Genomic DNA, 21,255 nt, shown 5'->3' with positions numbered 1-21,255 from the left:
CTGGCATAGTTATTGTGAAAAAGTCAAATTACTGTGACTTTTCTTCCCGTGATTGTCTTCAGGATGACAAATTTGAGTGAAGTTGGTGGAGGTTGAATGATTGACGGATAGAATTTGAACGAATGGAACATGAAACAGGTTGAATTGAATTGAAATGCAAGGTGCAAACACAATGCCCTTAAGGAGATTACACTTTGCATTTTCTTTTTCGATACTTTTTTTACGTAGTTGAGCGTAGTTAAAACGTAGTTCAACAATATCTAAATCAGGCTTAAAATATATCAAAAAGTAGGTATATTATATATTCCTGTGTAAAAAGTGTAGTTAATCGTAAGAAAACAACAACAAATACTATAAAAAATAAAGAAACTATTTTGGTATTATTGTGTTCAAAATTGTTGCAAATTAAAAAAAAATAAAGAAATTGGCACTCGAGTTTCGAGGGCTGGGTCGGCTAGTTTTTATAAAAATTGATTGAAAACTAACAAAGCTAGAGCAATCGCAATGTTTGAAGGTGTAACCCGTTTTTGTCCCTAAATCCAAATTTTGAAGGTAGGTATTTTAAAAAAACAAAAAGTTTAGTTTTAACGTATTTAGTCACGACAAAAATATTTTTAAGTTTCGGTTTTTTTTTTCGTATTGAAATGTAAAAATATGCTATTCTTATAAAAAAAAAAAAAACAATTAAAATCAAAAATTTGGCAAATTCCTGTCAAGTTATTTTGTTTTTGTTCTCTTTTAACATAAACATAATTTTAAATACATTATGTGCTGATTTTTGGTGAATTATTTCTCAATCATCGAATTTCACGGTTTTGACTTTTAAACTTGTATGTGTGACTTATATAGGCATATTGACAATATCTATCGATTCTAGTATTAATCTTTTTTTTATCACTTTTTGTTACGGAAACAGCTTTTTGACCTGGTTTTAAAATTCACCTGAAATTACCCTACTAAAATGTCAATTTTTAAAAAATCCTGAATATTAACATTTTTAAATATAATTTTCTTTGACATAGTATTTTTTTTCACCTCTAAGACTTACCATTATAAGCAGGACCGCGCTGTCGAAAAAACTCAACAAACGAACTTTGAAGCGTGGCAACCCTATGCCTTGCCAAGATATCGCTAAGCAACACATTAGCAAATTTGTAAAACTTCTGCAATGAACACATTCAGAACGGCAACAAAACCTGCGATAGAAAAGTTCATGACTGAAAATATACTTGACACTCTTATCCTTTTTTTTAGAATTGTTAGATTGATACCTATATGGTTTGACTCAATAGTTTTTTTTTTTCAATCTACAGACTGCTCTCTACAAGTTAAAATAGATTGACGAACATATTTCATTGTCAGATATCATAAACGGACTTCTTCGGTGGAGTGTTCGGATTTCTGATTTTTCCGAAAATAAGCCTTAAAATCAACAAAAAAAGACTAGTAGGTATAAAAGACTAGCTAAAATATTAGAACGTGTAAGCAATTAAAACTCTAACAAACAAACATAGATAGTAATTACATATCAGATAAGATAAGAAAAAAAAACTAATTGTTGGTTAATTCAATAAAAACTGAAGAGAAAAATTGACATTTAAACATTAATTAGTTAAACATTTTTTTTGTTGACATTTGATGATAATACTAAAACGGACTGATAGAAGTAGTTATAGGGTGTTTCTAGAAAGATTTTTAAATATTTTATTTACAACTCATGACCTTTTTTTATCAACTACCTACCTATAAAGTTAAGTTAAAAAAAAAAACACCGAACAGAACTCTGAAAACAAAATTCAATAAAAAGTCAAGAATTTATTATCAAAGAACTGAAACTCTTCAGCTCACAAAAAGTCAATCAATTAATTTATAAATTATTAAAATATTAGATTATCTGTAGAATAAAAAATCTATGAGGACTCAAAATAGAAACTGTACAGAAGGTATGCCGAAGAAGTCCGATAGTAAAACCTGCCCTTGGAATTTATTATTAAAATTTTGTTGGACCTCTAGAAAAGGACACTCTGTAGTTTCGTAAAATGCATGGAGTCAATCCATTATTATATCATACCAATCTCGAAAATTAATTCGACATTGAATTAAGATTTCAGTCATGAATTTACCGGCAGCCGTTTTACCATTTCTAGTTGCCATCGTTGCAGTGCTTGCTGATGAATTTTTAATCACAAAAGCCAGATTTAACTCAAAGTTTTTAAAATTTATCGAAAATGTTCACAAGATTGAACAATTTGAAAGTGTTTTTCTTTTGAGATCGACCCAAGGAACTTCTTTTGATGACCAATTTATACTCAATCTTACAACTTCACTTGGTACTCCAGTAATTCTATCAACTGAAACTGTATCATTTTACTTGAAAGAAGATTTCAGTGAAAACATTCTAACAATTGTTCAATTTGATTCAAATGAGTTCTTACTTCAGAAACTTTCGGAATACCTTCAACACCTTCGATTTTGTAAGACAATTTTCGTGCTGAAAAGTTCTTTAAAAAATGATTTTGAACTGAAGAGGGTTTTTAATTTCTGCTTAAAACATAGAATGATCAATGTGATAGCAGTTTTCCAAGACTTTTGGAATTCTTCGACTTTCTACAGCTACAGAAATTTTGGAGATCTTACAATTGAAAAACTCACCTGGGGCCAAAAGGATATGGTGATTTTTCCAGATCGATTTCGTAATCTTCAGGGCATTCAGTTCCCAGTTCTTTTTGCAGCAGCAGATACAGGAGTAATCATCACAGTAAACTCTAGAGGTGAAACGATATTTGCTGGTTTTATGGGAAATATTTTCAGTTCCCTTGCGGAGAAGATCAATGCTAGATTAGATATTTCAAACGTAAACACTTCATTTCCACCGTATAGTGCTCATGATAGTGTTATAAATGGAACAATTGACATGTCAAATAGTGAAATGATGTTGTTGCCTATTAAATGGTACTCATATCCTATTTCCATGTTTGATTGGAGTGTGATGGTGCCTGTAGAGTCAACCATTCCTATTTATAAAGTGTTTGTATATGTTTTTCATTGGGATGCTTTTGCAATATCAATTGTGGTTCTTATTTTACTGTCTTCATTACTTACAGTTATCAACAAATTTTCAGGATCAAATTATGACTTTTTCTTCAGCACTGATTGTTTTCGTGGCATGCTTGGACAGCCTGTACCTCAACCACCTCAAGCTTCCTGCAGCACAAAAATTATTTATTCGCTGATTTTTTTGTTTGGGATCATGATGGTAACTTCATTCGATGCATTTCTGCAGTCCTTTATGACCCATCCACCAAGAGAAAGAATCATAAAATCACTCGATGACTTGCAAGCATCTGGTTTGAAAATATTACTTCATAAAGTCGATTTGGATCATTTGTTCAAAATGAGACCCAATCTTATTAAAAAATATTCAAAACTATTCCAAGTTGAAACGAATTACGTAGCTTTGAAAGAACTAAGAAACACTCTTAATACCAAATATGCCTTTACAGTTACCGGAATGAGTTGGATGAATTATGAAAATCAACAAAATTACTTTAATCAAAAATTATTTCGTTGGTCTGAAGAATTGTGCTTTGTGAAAAATAGACTTATTGGAGTTTTAATGAATGAAAATTCAATTTATAAAAAAATTTTGAACTTTCATATCATAGAAATACAATCAAGTGGATTGTTAAATTTTTGGATGAAAAAATCTTTTCTTGAATTACTTCGTGCTGGAAAAGTAAAAAAAATAAATTTTGGATTCCAGCCAAAATTAAAACAACTAAAAGTTGATGATATGAAATGGATTTGGATATCGATGGGATTTGCGTTGATGATTTCAGTTTTGTGTTTTGTTGGAGAAATTTGTTATTTTAAGTGGAAAAATTGGAGAAATGTTCGAAACTCAAGAAAATTTTTCATTGTAGAAGAAAATATATTCAAAATAAATTAAAAAATTATTTTGTTCAACTGAGGAATAATTCTATTTTGGTAGAGGGGTACCTCATCTAGTAGTGCAGATGAAAAAAATGGTCTCAAAATATTGTTTTTCTGCACAACTTGAAGAACGCTGAAGTCTCCATAACACAATAGAAGCAATAGAAGGAGACCGCGACGAAATGGGAACAAGTCCGATGGGTATGAGAGAAATACATTTTTTTAGGTAAATATTTTCCTAAATCCTTTGTTAATCCTTAGGTTAATAGACTCTTTGCATGAAGTTGAACAAATAACAAAGTTGTGCATAGTAACTTAGATTTGCTAAAACAATTATGAGGAAAATTACCCTTATTTATTATTAATACGAAAATTATAAACGTGTCGCTTTTATGAAGATTTTTTTTAATGAATGGAATATAGCAAGAAAGCAATTAAAACTCTAACAGAAAATAATATAGTAATTAAATATCAGATACAAAATTAAATCAACTCAATAAAAACTGAAGAGAAAATTGACATTTTAACATTAATTAGTAAGGTTTTTTTTTTTGATATTTGATAATGTTAATAACACTGACACAGACAAGTAGGAATAGGGTGTTTTTATTTTTAACAAAACATTAACTACTTTTTACAGTTCATTTAATAAAAAAAAAATCACCGGACAGAATCCTGAAAACTAAATTCGACCGAAATTCACAATTTTAGAAAAGCTAAAACTCTCTGACTCTCCGAAAATCTCTAAAATCCCGAATACTTACTATTATCTTTAAAGTTATCAAAAACTACAGAATTCCAAAAGGCTGTTGTTACAGAAACCTTAAATTATGAAGATTTACAATAGTTCTAAATTTTTGAAATTAAAAAAACCAAGGTACAAATCCCAAAATCCTTTAATTTGAAAAATCAGAATAAAACTTATGTTAATTCTTTAGAATATGCAACATCTTGTTTTAAGAAAAGACTTTTCGCATTTCTATAAGAAATTTGAAAAAAAAAACAAACAATAAAGCCACGACTCAAATGACTCAAAATAGAAAATGTAATTTTCCTGCCCTTGGAAAATATCCCTTAAAATTTTATTAACTTAAAAGAAAAAGGGTACACTCTGTAGTTTGGTTAAAAATCATTCTGAAAAGTTCAATTCGATACAGAAAAAAAAAATTTCAGTCATGATTTTACCAGCAGTAATTCTAGCTGCCATCGTTGCAGAGCTTACTGCAGAAGTTTTTACAACAGAAGCTAAATTTAGCTCAAAGTTTTTAAAATTAATCGAAAATGTTCACAAAATTGAACAATTTGAAAGTGTTTTTCTTTTGAAATCGACCCAAGGACCTGCTTTTGATGACCAATTTTTACTCGATCTTACAACTTTACTTGGTACTCCAGTAATTCTTTCAACTGAGGCTTTATCATTCTACTTGAAAGGAGATTTCAATGAAAACATTCTAACAATTGTTCAATTTGATTCAAGTGAGTTATTACTTCAAAGACTTTCGGAATACCTTCAACACCTTCGATTTTGTAAGACGATTTTTGTGCTGAAAAGTTCTTCAAGAAAAAATAATTTCGATCTGAAGAATTTTTTCAATTTCTGCTGGAAGAAAAGAATGGTTAATGTGATAGTAGTTTTTCAAGACTTTTGGAATTCTTCGATTTTCTACAGCTACCAAAATTTTGGAAATCTAACAATTGAAGAATTCACCTGGAGCAAAAACGATATGGTTATTTTCCCAGATCGAATGCACAACCTTAAGGGCATTAGATTTCCAGTTCTTTTTGCAGCAGCTGAAACGGGAGTGATCATCTCAGAAAACGCAAAGAATGAAACGATATTTGGTGGTTTTGTGGGAAATATTTTTAGTTCGCTTGCAAAGAAGATCAATGGTCGATTGGACATTTCGAATGTAAACACTTCGTTTTCACCGAATAGTGCTCATATAAATGTTCGTAATGGTACAATTGAGATGTCAGGTACTGATATGATGCTTTCGCCGGACCTAATTAAATGGTACTCATATCCTATCGCATTATTTGATTGGAGTGTAATGCTGCCTGTAGAGTCAAACATTCCTATTTATAAAGTGTTTGCATTTGTTGTTAATTTGGATGTTTTTATAATATTAATAGTGATTTATATATTTATGTCTTTATCACTTGCAGCTGCTACAAGTTTCTCAGGATCAAGTTTTAACTTTTTCTTCAACATTGATTGTTTTCGTGGAATGCTTGGGCAGTCTTTATGTCAAGCACCTCGAGCCTCTTGCAGTACAAAAATCATCTATTTGCTGATATTTTTACTTGGAATCATGATGATAACTTCGTATGATGCATTCTTGCAGTCCTTCATGACCCAACCACCAAGACAAAAAATGATCAAATCATTTGATGACCTGCCAGCATCTGGTTTGAAAATATACCTTAATAAAGTTGAATTCGATTATTTGTTCAAACTAAGACCAAATCTCATGGAAAAGTATTCAAATCATTTCCATGTTGAAACTATTGCAGCGGCTTTAAAAGAACTACGAAATAGTCTTAATACCAATTATGCCTTTACAGTTACCGGAATGAGTTGGATGAATTATGAAAATCAACAAAATTATTTTAATCGAAAATTATTTCGTTGGTCGGAAGAATTGTGCTTTGTGAAAAATAGACTTATTGGAGTTGTAATGAATGAAAATTCAATTTTTAAAGAAATTTTGAATTTTCATATTTTAGAAACACAATCAAGTGGATTGTTAAATTTCTGGATGAAAAAGTCTTTTCTTGAATTACTTCGTGCTGGAAAAATAAAAAAGTTCAATTTTGGATTTGACTCTAAATTAAAACGACTAAAAGTTGAAGATCTAAAATGGATTTGGATATCAATGGGTTTTGCGTTGATGATTTCTGTTTTGTGCTTCGTTGGAGAAATTTGTTATTTTAAGTGGAAAAACTGGAGAAATATTGGAAACTTAAGATAATTATACATTGTGGAAGAAAAAGTAAATTAATGTATAATTTGACTGTAATTTTTGATGAAGTATAATAACACTGGGCAACAATTTTTTTGTTTTATTAAATTTGATGAACTTTTCCGAAGGTTTTTGGTTTTCTGAATTCGCATCTAAAGTTATAAATTTTCATTGAACTTCCACTTAAAGAGCAAAATAAAGCGGTTTCATTTGCCAAAAATTAGGTACCGAAATATCAAGTGAAATTGTAATATTTGGTATGAATTAATCATCAAAGTAGTTTGGTTTTTTTAGATGATATCCATGTCTGTCTGTAGGAAGACCCTTATTTAGCATTTCCCATGAGATCCACAAAATTTGAACTTCTATTTTCAAAAATTCAGCAACGAACACAGCCAGCAGGACAAAACAAAAATTTTGATAGAAAGGTTCAGGACTGAAAATTATTTGACTCACTAATACTCTTCTATAGAATTGTTGGATTGGTGAAGGACTTGACTCCATATTTTTTTTTAATCTACCGACTGCTCTCCACAAGTTTAATAATAGATTAACAAACATATTTCATGGTGAGGTATCGTAAACGGACTTCTTCGGTTTAGTGTTTTTGATGGAATTTTTTTTTTTTCGAAAATTAGCCTACAAATCAATTTAATATTGACCGCTTGAAGTTGTCTTTGGTTTAAATTTTTAAATATATTTTAATTCTACAGCTTTTTTTAGAAGAGTTACCAATCTTCTTTAATATCAAAGTTTTTGTTTTCAATCTATTTCAGAAAAGGTATTATGGTAACCCTCAAGTAAAAAATGCTAGCTACGCCAATGGTTTTATCTAGGTTGCTTTTTTTGCAGTTATTTTTTTCCATACAGAATAATTTTTACAATGCTAAGGGTTTCAGGAAAATGGTGCTCCATATCATAACAGAAGATAAGAACACCGCGACAAAATGGGAACTTAACTCTTTCTGGTTTGTTTTTTTTTGTCTTTCTTAAACACATTCCTAAGTGACAATGGCTCACTTAAAGTTCTATTCTAACTTTCAAAATAATAATCAACACCACGTAGACCGATTTAAAATAAATTAAAAAAAAAACCACATAAAATCAAATAAAGCCTAATGACTTCCGGTTAAATCATACGTGCAAGCTATTTCTTATTCTATCGGCAAATATACAATTCAATCTTCGTGGGAAAGGTCTACTTAAAAAAAAAAAAAAACTTCACTTACAATTCAGCCAACGTTCGTTGGTTAAATTAATTTTGAATTTCTAATTGCAAAATCGCAAAAAAAAAACAAAGCAAAAAAAAAAAAAAATCGCAACAAGGCACATATCCTTGGTCCTGTGTTGGGCGCCATATTCCTTTGCTAATGACTTAACAGTTAGAAGGCATCGTATACACAAAAATAAAAAAGAGAGAGTTGTAGAAGTAGAGAAATGAAAAAAAAAAAATAGTAGTGAAGCAGGCAGTTTCAGGATTTTCATTTTGTATGGAAACTGTGAGTTCGGTAATGAAATTAAAAACAATTTTTTGTGTGGAGCACCTAACTACCATAGACAGAGATAGAAGTTGAGGGGAGAGAGAGAAAGAGAGAGAGTTGTTCCTACTACCTAATTTTTTTCTCTTGATTTTGTCGTTGGTTGAACGAGAGGCAACAGATGGCTAGCCATTTCGTCGTTGTTGGTTTAAAAGTTTCGTTCATGTCCTGGTCAAGCGTCACGTTCACGTATTCCACAAAAGTGGACAAAACACTATTTTCGTGGTTATGGTGACTTTTTTAGATTTCTTCTTTTTTTTTTTTTTTGTTAATTAAAAGCACCATTTTACAAGGAGAGTTTGTTACCAAGCAAAAAAAAAAAAACTCCATAATGAATGCAAAGAGGACATTAGGGATACCTACCATGCAAGGTTTCAGATCTACCATAGAAAAAGAAAAAGGTTTTTTTTAAACTTTAACTGCTGTTGAATATTTTTTGACGGTTTTAAAAAAAAATAACAACAACAACGACGATGAATCTATTGATCCAATATTTATTTAGGAATATCGAAAAAAAAAAAAAATTCTTAACAAATATTTGATTGACTCTTTGCCCTTTTTTCAATACCAACGAAAGCGTACGTACGTTTGCTTAAGTCAATGGATAATATTTCATGTTTACCCTTTTTGCTTTCGAATCAGAGTTCAGGGTTGATACAAATTTTTTTAGCTAGAAATGTTAAATTCGATTCATCTCAACAAATAATGTTGGTATACTTTCTAGGGCAAATTACAAGGATTAATTTCAATTCATCAGAGAAATGGAGATGGAAGTAGAAAATATACGCAAACAACAAACGGCACGCACTCGTTAATGAAACGTGTGCGTGTGCAGGTTCAATTTTTTTTTTTTTTTTGCGAATCAACAAAACGGGAATTGATTGGCATTGGTAGAGAGAATAGGATTTTCAAGGATATAGATATAGAATTGACATGCATGTGTCTTCTTATAGGTATTTGAAACGACACAATAGGACGATGTAAGAAAAAAATGTCCTTTTTGTTTGATTTAATTATTTGAAAGAAAGAAAAAAAGAAAGTTTGAAAAAGTTTTATTGGCTTTCTTTTGCCAAAGGATTATTCTGATGTTGGTGGTAGGTTTATAAATACTTTTGTTTTGTTTTTATTTGTATTTGTTATTAAGGAAGTTTTTAAGATTCTATAAAAAAAGCCAATAAATGGATGAAGGTTGAATATAAAAAAGGATAGCAAAACAAATTGGTTAAGATGTAGAAAAATTCGGAATGATCTTATTTGTTTTTTCAATGATATCAAGAAGTTTAAATAAAAGAAAGCTTATAGTGTTAAAAGTCCCCTTCAATTCAACCGCAACCAATATTTTTACTTATAAATTTGTATTTATTGATTTATTCCTCTTAAGGGACCACCAACACTTTAAACCAGAACTCCAAACCTATAACCAATTTTTTTTTCATTTAAATTGAGTGGGTTTTAAGTAATGTTTTCGTGCATAGAATTTTTTTAATTTTTTGAACCATTACGATATGGTTCAATTTGAAATCACAGGGTGTTTCGTATAGATTGATAGAATTAATAGCAAACCGCTTTAAAAAAAAAAAAACAGTAGTATCAGGAATGACACTGGAAATAACAAAAAAAAATTCTATTCCAGTTTTTTTAAAATTGTAATTTTCAATTCCGAAGAAGTCCTTTTACGAAAGGTGGTTATAAAAATACCCTTAAAACACTATTAACCCAGTTAGAGGATACCTTCTAGATTGACAAAATTAATGGAGTCAACTGCTACATCAAGCAAAAAGTTCTATACAAGAGTATTAGTGAAACTAGACCGAAGAAGTGCGTTTTCGGTAGGTGTTTATCAAAAATACCCCTTAAACTCTATTAACCCATTTAGGAAATACCCTTTTGCTTGACAAAATTAATGGAGTCAACTCCTAAATCAAACGAACAATTTAACACAAACAATTCTATCAAAAGAGCATTGGTAGCACCATACCGAAGAAGTGTGTTTATGACAAGTGGTCGTGAAATATACACTTTTAACACTATTAATCCACCTAGGAAAAACCCTATGGATTCTAAAAATATATGGAGTCAACTCCTATATCGAATCGAACAATTCTATAAAAGTGCATTTGTGACGAAAATATGTTTTCAGTCATGAATTTCCTTACCGCAAGTATTGTTCTCAATATCGCTGCATTATTCGATACTAAATTACAACCAACCGTTAAGTTTCAATCAAATTTTCTAGATTTCATTGAAAATATTAACAAAGTCGAGCAATTTGAAAGCGTTTTTCTACTTCAATCATCCTTGGAACGTTATTTTGATGACAATTTCTTACCTGGTATTGGTATTCCATTGATTCTTGGAACTGAAAATTCTTCATTTTATTTGAAAGGAGTATTCAATGAAAATCTTTTAACCATTGTTCAATTTGATTCAAGTGATTTACTTTATCAACGACTTTTGGAATATCTACAACATCTTCGATTCTGTAAGACGATTTTTGTACTGAAGAATTCTTCAAGAAGTGATTTCGAGCTGAGAAAGGTTTTCAATTTTTGTTGGAAAAATAAAATGATTAATGTTATAGCAGTTTTTCAAGACTTCTGGATTTCTTCAGCGTACTACATCTACAGTTATACAAATTTCGGAAGGTTTAATATTGAAGAAAACATTTGGAACAAGAAAGAAGAAACAGATGTCGTCTTTCCAAATCGAATGAGGGATCTCTGTGGGATAAGATTGCCAGTTCTTTTTGGAGGACCAGAACCAGGAGTGATTGTCTCAAAAAACGCTAACGGTGATACAATATTTGGTGGATATATGGGGCAGACTATCCATTCTTTTGCTAAAAAACACAATGCCACATTGCCTAATCTTACTGATAAAAATTTAGTTACAGCATATTATATTCATGATTTGGTTGTAAATGGAACAATTGAGATATCAGGTGCTTTTATGATAATTTTACGAGATTCAATTCAATGGTTTTCGTATCCATATAATCAGTATGATTGGGGTGTTATGCTGCCAATAGAACCTGAAATTCCAATTTATAAGGTATTTGCTTATGTTTTCTATTGGGATGCATTTGTAAAATTAATTGCGGTATTCATATTGTTATCTGTTTCGCTTGAGTTAGCTATTAAGTTCTCAGGATTACAACGAGCTTTTTCCGTTCGGAAATTGTTTTTTAACATTGACAGTTTTCGTGGAATACTTGGACAACCATTTTCTGAAGTACCAAAGGCTTCTTTCTCCATCAAAATTATCTATTCATCGATTTTTTTATTGGGAATCATTATGGTAACTTCATACGATGCATTTCTTCAGTCTTTTATGACCCAGCCTCCAAGAGAAAAATTTATAAAAACCTACGAAGACCTACAATCTTCAGGTTTAAAAATTTACGCTTATAAATCTGATGTCGATGAGTTGCTAAAAAAAGAAAGACCAGATTTCTTACAAAAATATCCAAATTTATTTCATATTGAAACTAATTTTGAAACTTATACAAAAGTTCGAAATTTTTTAAATACAAAATATGCCTTCACTGTTATCGAACCCAAATGGAGAGTTTATGAAAATCAACAAAAATTCTATGGTCAACAATTATTTCGTTGGTCGGAAGAATTGATTCTTGTGAAAAATGTGCTAGCAGCAATTTCGATAAATGAAAATTCAATTTTTAAAAATGCTTTAAATTTTCATATGTTGGAAATACAATCAAGTGGATTATTGGATTTTTGGACGAAGATGGCATTTTTGGAATTACTAAGTCTTGGAAAAATTGAAAAGTTAAATATTGGATCTAATGATGAGGAGTTGATACAAATGAAAGTTGAAGATTTGAAATGGATTTGGTGGACAATGGGATTTGCATTGTTGATAGCTAGTTTGTGTTTTGTTGGAGAAATTTGTGTTTGGAAATGGAAAAAAAGTAGCAGTATTGAAGATTAAATTTCTTGTGGTGGTGTGAAATAATGAAATAAATTTATTGTTTGAAAATGAAGAAGTACTATTTTTTCATTATTGAGCGGTTCGATGAAAGAATGGTTCTAATGAGTTACAACGCATCGTTTAAGTGGTTTTCATTTTAGGATACTTTGAAACCTTCCGAAACGCATTAAAATCTATCTTTAGACATTTTAGGGAGTCTAGGTTACTAGACCCTGCCCCTCTAGGGTACTAAATGTTTAAGAGTTTTGGCCGGGTAAGACTTGACAGCTGCAAGATGTCTAGCACATGAAAAGATTCCGAAGTAAAAAGTTTGTTATTCTACCGGACATGAAGCAGAAACAAAATCTGGGTTACTTGAACCTTTTTATTTATCTGTTCATCTGTTACTTCATAACTTTTCAACTACTTATCGCAATTTGACAAATGATATACAGTAAAACCCGGATAAGTACCTCACCTTAAATGCCCCATTTTGATAGGCACTAAAGCGGGTAAGGTACTTACAAGAACCCGCTTAAGTGCTCATAGGCAGTTATTTCTATATTTATTTAATAATAAAAAAAAAACATGTTTGATTACTAAAACCATAATCTTCACAAAACAAAATTACTTTGAAAGTTTAAAATAGCTTACTAGTTAGTTTCTACCTATAGTAGAATTTTAGAATTTTAAAGCGGTTTAGGAAATTAAGTTTTTCTTACAGTTCAAACTTGTTTCCAATGTGTACTTAAAAGAATTTTTTGCAAGTTAATTCAATTATAAGTATTTGAAAAGCAAAGCAGTTAAGCGGGGAAGGCAGTTAAGCAAAGGGTACTTAAAAGATGAATTTTATGTGAAAAAAATGGGTTGGGGTCGAAATTCTGTATGGGCCAAAATTCGGATTCCAAAATTCTGTATTTTAAAATTCTGTAAATTCAAAATTCTGTATTTTAAAATTCTGTAAATTCAAAATTCTGTATTCTAAAATTCTGTAAACACAAAATTCTGGATTTCAAAATTCTGTATTCCAAAATTCTGTACTACAAAATTCTGTAAATTATAAAAGAAAAATTGTTTTGATAATGAAAAAAGTGCGCACTTTTTTCATTATCAAAACAATTTTTCTTTTATCATTTACAGAATTTTGGAGTACAGAATTTTGATATTTTCTATGCAGAACCTTGAAGCAGTTTGCGTTCGCCAGCTTAAGTTAAGTGTTATGAGTTAATCGTGATATAAAATGAATTCAGAAAAATGGAAAATATTAAATTATTAAAACCTAATAAAGGAAAGGATAAATTGTGTGTCGATGGTTTTATGTTTAATAACGAAGAAAAAATTTTTGGAAAATAGGGTACTTAACTCAAATTAGTCATGCACTTAATAACTCCATTCGAATTTTGTCGAAAAAAATTGAATTTTTTGAGAAAAATTAAATTCAAGCCAGCAGAACATGAAAATCTCGGAAAACTTATCTAAAAATGGAGCGCTTAATTCAAATAAGTCGAACATTCAATTATTTATGTCCAATTTTTTTCGAAAAAGTGGAATTTTTTGAAAAAAAAAAAACAAATTCAAGTTAGTAGAACATGAATTTATATGGAAAATGAAAATATTTTTTTTAATGGAAAATCTCGGAAGTTTTTTCGAAAATTTGGTACTTAACTCAAAGCACTTAATTATTCAAGATAATTTCAAAAAACAATTTTTTTTCGAAGATCACAGAAAAAAATTCATTTTTGTAAAAATTTTTTTTTTTTTTTTTAATTTTTGTTTGGCACCTAAATATTAAACCAAACCCGAATTTTTTACTAACAGTTTAAGGCATTTTCTGGTAATTGCTCTGCTAACTTTAAATCGAGTTAGCAGAACATTAAGTTTTTCCAAAAGTAGGGAAGCACTTGATATAATTTTTGGGTACTTGCTCTGCTTACTTGAGGGACATGTTTTAATGTAGAGATTTAAAATTACAGAATTTTTAAAAGCAGAATAATGGATTTGCAGAATTTTGAAAAACAGAATTTTGGATTTACAGAATTTTGAAATACAGAATAATAGAAAAGCAGAATAATGGAATACAGAATTATGTTCATACAGAATTTTTTCTTCAGATACAGAATTTTGGTCATACAGAATTTTGGAATACAGACTTACGACCCGTTCCCGAAAAAAATCCTTAAAACTTTGGTTCTAAAAAAACAAAGGTACTTATGCGGGTTAGGCACTTAAGCGAGACCAACTTATCCGGGTTTTACTGTATCGTTGGAAGCGTCTTGCTTGTCTCCTGGTTATTGGTTCTATAACTTGATATTTAATTGAATGTATAAAAGTAAAAGCCATGGACTTATTTATTTTTTAATTGACAGTTTTTTCTTCTCTAAAATTAATTTTTCTTGAGTAAAAAGTGACTCATCTCTAATAATCTAGCTCAAGAAGTTTGCCACCAACTTGAAGTTCTGAAGTCCTGTTATTTGGGTAAGTGATTTTTGTTTTGTGAGAAGTGAGCTGTACAGTCTTTTCCTCAGACCTGTTTCTTACCCTTTTCTATTAGCAGCTTTTTCAGCAGAATTTGGAATACTTCTCTTCCCCAAAACTCCTTATTTTTATAAATATTGTTGAGTGTGATAAGGCCAATGTTGTTCCAATTCTTCGTGTTCGTGTTTTAAGACTTATATTCTCTTTGCTTCTTGTAGCTACAGATTTTTCTCGATTAGTTCAAACTCTTACAAATTTAAATTTTATCATTTAGGAAATTATTTTCTTTTTTCATTTTGTATTTAAATTCATCCCTTTGCAAATCAAATTCACCCAATTGCAAATCAAATTAACTTTTTGCACCAAAATAACTTTTTTCTTTCACTTGTTGCCATATTTTTAACCATAAAAAACTTTCTACGAAATACTTAAAACAAAATGTCACACCCGCAACAGTGTTACAACGAATATTTTTGATAGTTTTTCATGATTTTGTACCTCATTGTGGACACGTAACTGGAGAAATAAACTTGAATTTGAGTTTCTATTCGAAAATCAGAAGTTTTATAAGGTCACACCCGTAACACTATTAATTTAGTATTTGAACTAAAACAACAATTTTTAACATGTTATTAAAAAGAAAACCAAGCAATTAACTCGGTATTCAAGTTGATATTTAAAGATTTAAAAAAAAAAACTGAATAATTCATAAGATTATAAGTTAAAGTGTCACACCCGTAACGCTGCAACATAATTTAAATGAGTTAATAATACGGAATTTTTTTTAATTCATACAAATGAATTTTATTTTCAAAACGGTGACTTTTTTAAGACTTCTACTAAGGCCCAGGTTTTTAAGTGTGAGGTCAAAGTTATCTCCAAGTAAGACCAAGTTTTTGGTGACTCTGGACAGAGTAAAGTAATGCCTCTGATTTCATGTAAAATTCATTCATTTTTATGTAAAATTCTACCAAACAACTATTGAGTTTTTACATAGAACTTTGGAAGTAAATTTGTCTAGGAGCAATTTTTATCGCAAGATGTCACATTGAGAGAGACTCTTGAGTTGAAGACTAGAGGACAGTTTTTTTTTATTTAAAAATGTTTCCTAATGAGCTTCAGCATTTTAAACTTTTGATTTCACTTCACTATCATTAGAAATCCTTCCTTTGAATCCTTTTGGCAACCTATTTTCAAACCTTTGTAGTCTCGCTGCGGATAAAAAACTCTTCAAAAAAAAAAAAAAACCCGCATAATTTACACATAAACAAGACTCTAAAGTATACGCGAATTCTACCTTTCAAACTCAATACGATTTCTATTTTAATTAAGTTTTGTTTTTAATTTATGTCTGCTACTGACAGCAAGGATAATTGCGTTTGTAATTGCAAACAAAAAGCCTATAAGTGTACATGGTTCACAGTTATACAGTCAGCTATCAAGCTCTTGGTCTATACTGCGCCAAGGTGTGTTTGTATTATAATTTCGGGCGCGCACTTAAATTCCCCCAAACCAACACTATCCACATTCACGTCAGTCGACATTTGAAAAATCATTTAAATCTAATTGCTGACCATATGCCTGGGGGTTGTTTTCGGTGTCGCTATGTCATGTCATTTCGAATTTCGCCCTCCTGAACGATGACGAAGCAGGCAGCATTTAAGAGTGAATGTGTCCGTGAATAAAGCTTTGTCTAACCGGTTGCACATTTTAAAACCCATCAAGTCCCCTCTTTCTACCTTTCCTTCTGTATTATTGTGTAATGTCCATGTCCCCCTTTCTCTAAAAAATTCCTTAAATTCAATTCATTTTGTCCATAACGACCTTGCAGAGAAGCAAAATGTTCTGTTCACCTTCTTCCTATACTCTCCAAACTATACCTACACCAGTTTTCTGTGGCATTTAATTGCGTTTTTCCAACCCTGTGTGTATGTATATCCATTTCATGCCGCATCCTTATCCATCCGCATTGGATAGACGAACATGAGCCCCTTCTTTTCGTTTCACTGCGATCAATGAATGTTCGCATATTTGTAAAACGACCACGCAAACAAACCTCTGGAAACGCATTAGGACCGTCCGTCAGTCTGGGATTGATGAGTGTACTGCGGCACCACGACGACTCTACGACTTCGAACCATGTCTATGACAACATATAGCAACGGTTTCCGGCCTGTTACTGCCGGAACGAATCTTCCAGAGGGAACACGTGCAGCAAAATTACAATATTGAACCACCAAACCCATCAACCTTGTGCCACACTAAGACTCCTTGTACCGCAACGAATCCCATTTTGGGTTTTTAATTTCCAGGAATGAGAAATAGTATACTCCTCTCTCTCTGCAAGCTTAGTGGCCAGAACAAGCGGGGGTTTCCTTCTGCCCCCTGGAACTCGAACGGAACGCATCGATTGCAAAACTTTCGGCAATTAACGCACCCATTTCTGATGCGAAGTAATTCGCTACACTACTGCTGGTTGGTTCGAACCATCCCATATCGATTTCTACCACCATCGACCGTTTTGTTACCAAAGCTGCCTAGCTACCTATCTCCAGAGCTCTGGAAGAAGCTCTAGATGATGGTTCAAAGCAAGTTCCAATTATTTATCATTTCCAAGGGGTTTCTCTTGTGTGCAGACTCGTGCGTGGTCGTCATCTCTCTTGTTTTGGTGGAATGGGAATATATTGCTGGCAGCAAGGACTCTCCAAGTGTTCATTGGACCAAATAAACGCAACTGGCCAATATGCAAACTAACAAACATCCTATCCAGCAGCCCAACAACGTTACTTTTTTAGCTATGACGGCGGGTTGGGACGTCTTCTCTGTATGCTTCGGCATATTTTCCATAAAACAAACAAAGTCTACACTATATTTTTGGTGCATTTGGTAATGAGTCCTGGTTTTCAGCCGAGAGGGAAGGTGGTTTTGCTGTGCATCCAGTTTTGTTGGTCTCTCTTTAGGTTTGATTTGAATTTTTCTTAGAATTCTATAGAGTTTAAAATATGCAGACACTATTGAATGTTGTTGATGTTGTAGGTATTTTGGGAATTCTTTGTGCTATTTTATAGACAAGCTGAAGTGGAGAGGGGGAAATATTCGTTAATGAACAAAATGGACTTGAAATTGAAGTAGTTTCGATTACATAATTTGCAAAAGCGGGGTGGATATTAATGGTTAGGCTTGCGGCTGGATATTTGAACTATGCTTCTAGGTAAAATTTCAGGATTCATTAAAAAAAAAATTGTTCACGAGTAGAAGAAAACTTTACAAACATTATCCTCTTCATTTGGAAGGTGGTTTTGTATGGGTGTTTTGAATGAGTTTAGAACACGGGAACTTTTGAGAACTTTTTTAGTTGTTTTTGGAATCTTTTCCAGTTTCATCTTATGAGTTCTGAGAATTTTTTTTCAAGGAACTCTCTGGACATTATTAAATTTGCCTGAAATTTGAAATTTTGAATTTTTTTAAAAATTCGTTTGAACTCCAAATAGATTTTATAAAATGGAAGGAAGGGAGCTAAAGAAGTAAAGTGAATACATTCCACAAAAAAAAAAAACGTTTTACTAAGAATAAGAGCTATGGAATGTAGGTAAAAAAAATATTTCATTAAAATTGAGAAATGAGCCTAAATTAAAATATTTGAAGTTATCTCTAACCTACGTTCCACAGCTTAAAACTTCGAATGCAATAACAATAAAATTTTAACTACCTTCATTCTATGCTCTATTTCAATTTAATTGACAATAAATTATTTAGTGAAATTAAAAAAAAAAAAATACCAATTTTGAAGCAACTTCTGAAATTAAAAGGTGAATAGAATCCACATTATTTTTCATGCGAAAACTACTTACATATCGCTTTATAACATCGAAAAAGAAATGATTTCATTTGAAAGATTTTACTCGATTTTTGACAGTTTTTTTTAAAACACTTACTTCCCTTTCGTTGAAAGATAAAGGAATAGGTTCCACATTGTTTAAGTGACCGAATTATCGATATGTTAGTCTAAGATCTAGAGGAAGAACTACATATTTAATAACAGCTGTGAAATTTGTAAACTGAACAGCTTTTGTTAAGTGTGAATGAAAAAAAAAATCATACAAATTTAAGATCCACAGCCGCAATTTCGACATAAAGTTGTTCGATATCCGAATTTTGTGTTTGGAATATTACATTTAAATATTGACTACAATTTCACCTGAATTCTTGTAGTAAGGACATCAATTTATGGGTTATAGCCCAATGTGGAACTTGTTCATTTTTATTTCATCAAAGGCGAGTAATGAGTATGCAGTGTGTTTTTGTTGAATTTGTTTTTATTCATCTTCAACTTTTATTAAACAAAAAGTTTTCTCATCTTGTAGACTGAAAAACCAATGCGTTCCACAATTTCAACATAAATCTGTTCTCAATGTCTGATTAATTCATCAATGCCTTGAAAACTTATTGGAATGGTAAAATAACTGTGGAATGTATTCATTCTTGTGGAACACAAAATTTACTACGTTCCACAATAATTAAGAAAATTCTTCAATATGAAAAACTTTTCGAGAAATTTGGAAAAAGCTGTGGAACGTAATATTTTTCAATTCTTAAACCAATATATCCCATGAATATTATATCATTTTCACTCCCATCCATGTTTTATAGGTTTCAACAAAACAGATACAAAAACAAAACCTCTTTATATTCCTTCTATCAAAGAGCTAATTCAATAAAATTACAAAATCCTGTCCCTTTGTTTGTTCTAACCATTCTGCTACCCTTGGTAAAATATAATAAAAAATTGTACAACAACAACACAAAAAATATTATAAACTCTCGGAAATAATCAAATCGTTGATGCGTACACACCGCGTCACCAGCCCTCCTCCTTCCTTCTCTTCCTGCATCGAGCCGCAATCAACTTATTTTTGATTAACAAAAATGGAAACATTTCATCTGCAACATTATTCATTTCTTTATATTCTGATGCCCGACAACGACTACTATGCTGGAACCCCACATGAACCTGTTCAGAATTTTTAATGAAAGTAACTGCAGTTGTTGTTTATACATAAATTGTGTTCTCATCCCAAAGGATATCGTCCGCAGTCGGTCGGTTGTCGGCATCAGTTACCTACCCTCTTGCAAAAGTGCGATTTTTTTTTCTTTTTTTGTTGTTGCTGAGTTTCAGTTTACATTGCAAGGTGGCTGCCAGTCAAAAGGCACAAATCCACTTCCTACCACACGCACATATTGCGAATTTGGCAAACATCCTGCGTTACGTACCGTGTCGTCATAGGTCGGTGGCGTCATCGTCATCATCGTCGTCGTCGTCGTCTTCGTTGTCGTGGTAATGACACGCGTCACAACCATCCTAGGGGTCGTTTTCAGTATAAAATGACGGTACATCGTTGTCCACAAAGCCCTTTGCCTTCTGCCACTCATTGGCTTGGATATGGTTTGGTTATGAAAAAGAAAAAAAAAAATCCTGTCGTATCCTTTTTTGTTGATTAAATGGCCAGAAATTGGCTGCAAGTGCTTTATCCTCCTCAACACCACCCCAACTCCCTACTCCCAAATTCTCGATCCAATCGAGAAGAGAATATAGAATAAAATTATATGTCAAGCTAAGAAAAACAAAAAGGACATTCTTCAATTGTTGCGCTCCTTGGGATTTCATTCATATTGCGATTGCATTGTTTTTCATCCAAAACACACAGAATCCTTTGATAATTTATAGCAGAAGTGTGCCACCATCAGCTCGCCAGCGAGAAAATTGCGTACATTGTTGTCCTCCAAGGATCTCACTATATTACAATAAGCTTGCAAGGATGTAGTGCAAAAAATTATCCTTACAATGAAAGATATATGGATGATGTAACTTAAATGCGTATAAAAAAGGATTCATCATAACTAGGCGTATGAGGATTGTTGAGCAAAAAAAATGCCACTTACATTTTATTGTGATCAACTATAATCCTTTCGTTTTTTTGTATTTTTCTTTTGTAAGTAATAAGGACTAAAACTGCCTTGAGAATTGAAAAATGATGCCCCAAATTGTATAATAGTGTGGCATATAATAAATAAACGACAAGAATATATGCATTAATGGTTTATTAAGGATATTTATTTATAAAAAAATCATTTTTTCTTCTCCACAAGGACATTTTTGTCCTTATTTATTCAAAAGTGGAAATATATTAAAAATCTCAATACACAAAGGACTCAACCAATATCATTTTTAAACAAAACAAAATTTATTTTAAAAGGAAAAAAATGGGAAAAATATACCACCAACCAACACCCAATCAAGGACATGCGACGACGACGTTGGGTTGGTAAAAGCTGCGAAGCAACGCAACAGCACCACGAGCAGCAACAGCAGCAGGATGCATTTAATTAACTTTCGTAATAAATAAACGAAGTAAATT

At 31.5% G+C, this 21,255-nt stretch overlaps 1 protein-coding gene across 1 annotated transcript; it reads left to right on the top strand.

Moving 5' to 3' along the window:
- Positions 1-10,576: 10,576 nt before the first annotated feature.
- Positions 10,577-21,227, top strand: LOC129918095 (uncharacterized). The gene is made up of 2 exons (XM_055998446.1): positions 10,577-11,485; positions 21,138-21,227. Exons 1-2 carry the CDS (start codon positions 10,577-10,579, stop codon positions 21,225-21,227), a joined length of 999 nt encoding a protein of 332 aa, XP_055854421.1.
- The last annotated feature ends 28 nt before the right edge of the window (positions 21,228-21,255 follow it).

The sequence above is a fragment of the Episyrphus balteatus genome, chromosome 4 (assembly GCF_945859705.1).
Source record: "Episyrphus balteatus chromosome 4, idEpiBalt1.1, whole genome shotgun sequence".
Lineage (NCBI taxonomy): Eukaryota > Metazoa > Arthropoda > Insecta > Diptera > Syrphidae > Episyrphus > Episyrphus balteatus.
The sequence above is the reverse complement of the archived record's forward strand: the minus strand, read 5'-3'. Positions and strand labels throughout refer to the sequence as shown.

What these genes read in the sequence shown, in the direction of transcription:
- LOC129918095 (XM_055998446.1), top strand. Translation starts at nt 10,577, where the DNA reads ATGAATTTCCTTACCGCAAGTATTGTTCTCAATATCGCTGCATTATTC. An exon ending in CTGAAATTCCAATTTATAAG is followed by an intron (nt 11,486 to 21,137) that starts GTATTTGCTTAT and finishes CACCCAATCAAG; the next exon opens with GACATGCGACGACGACGTTG.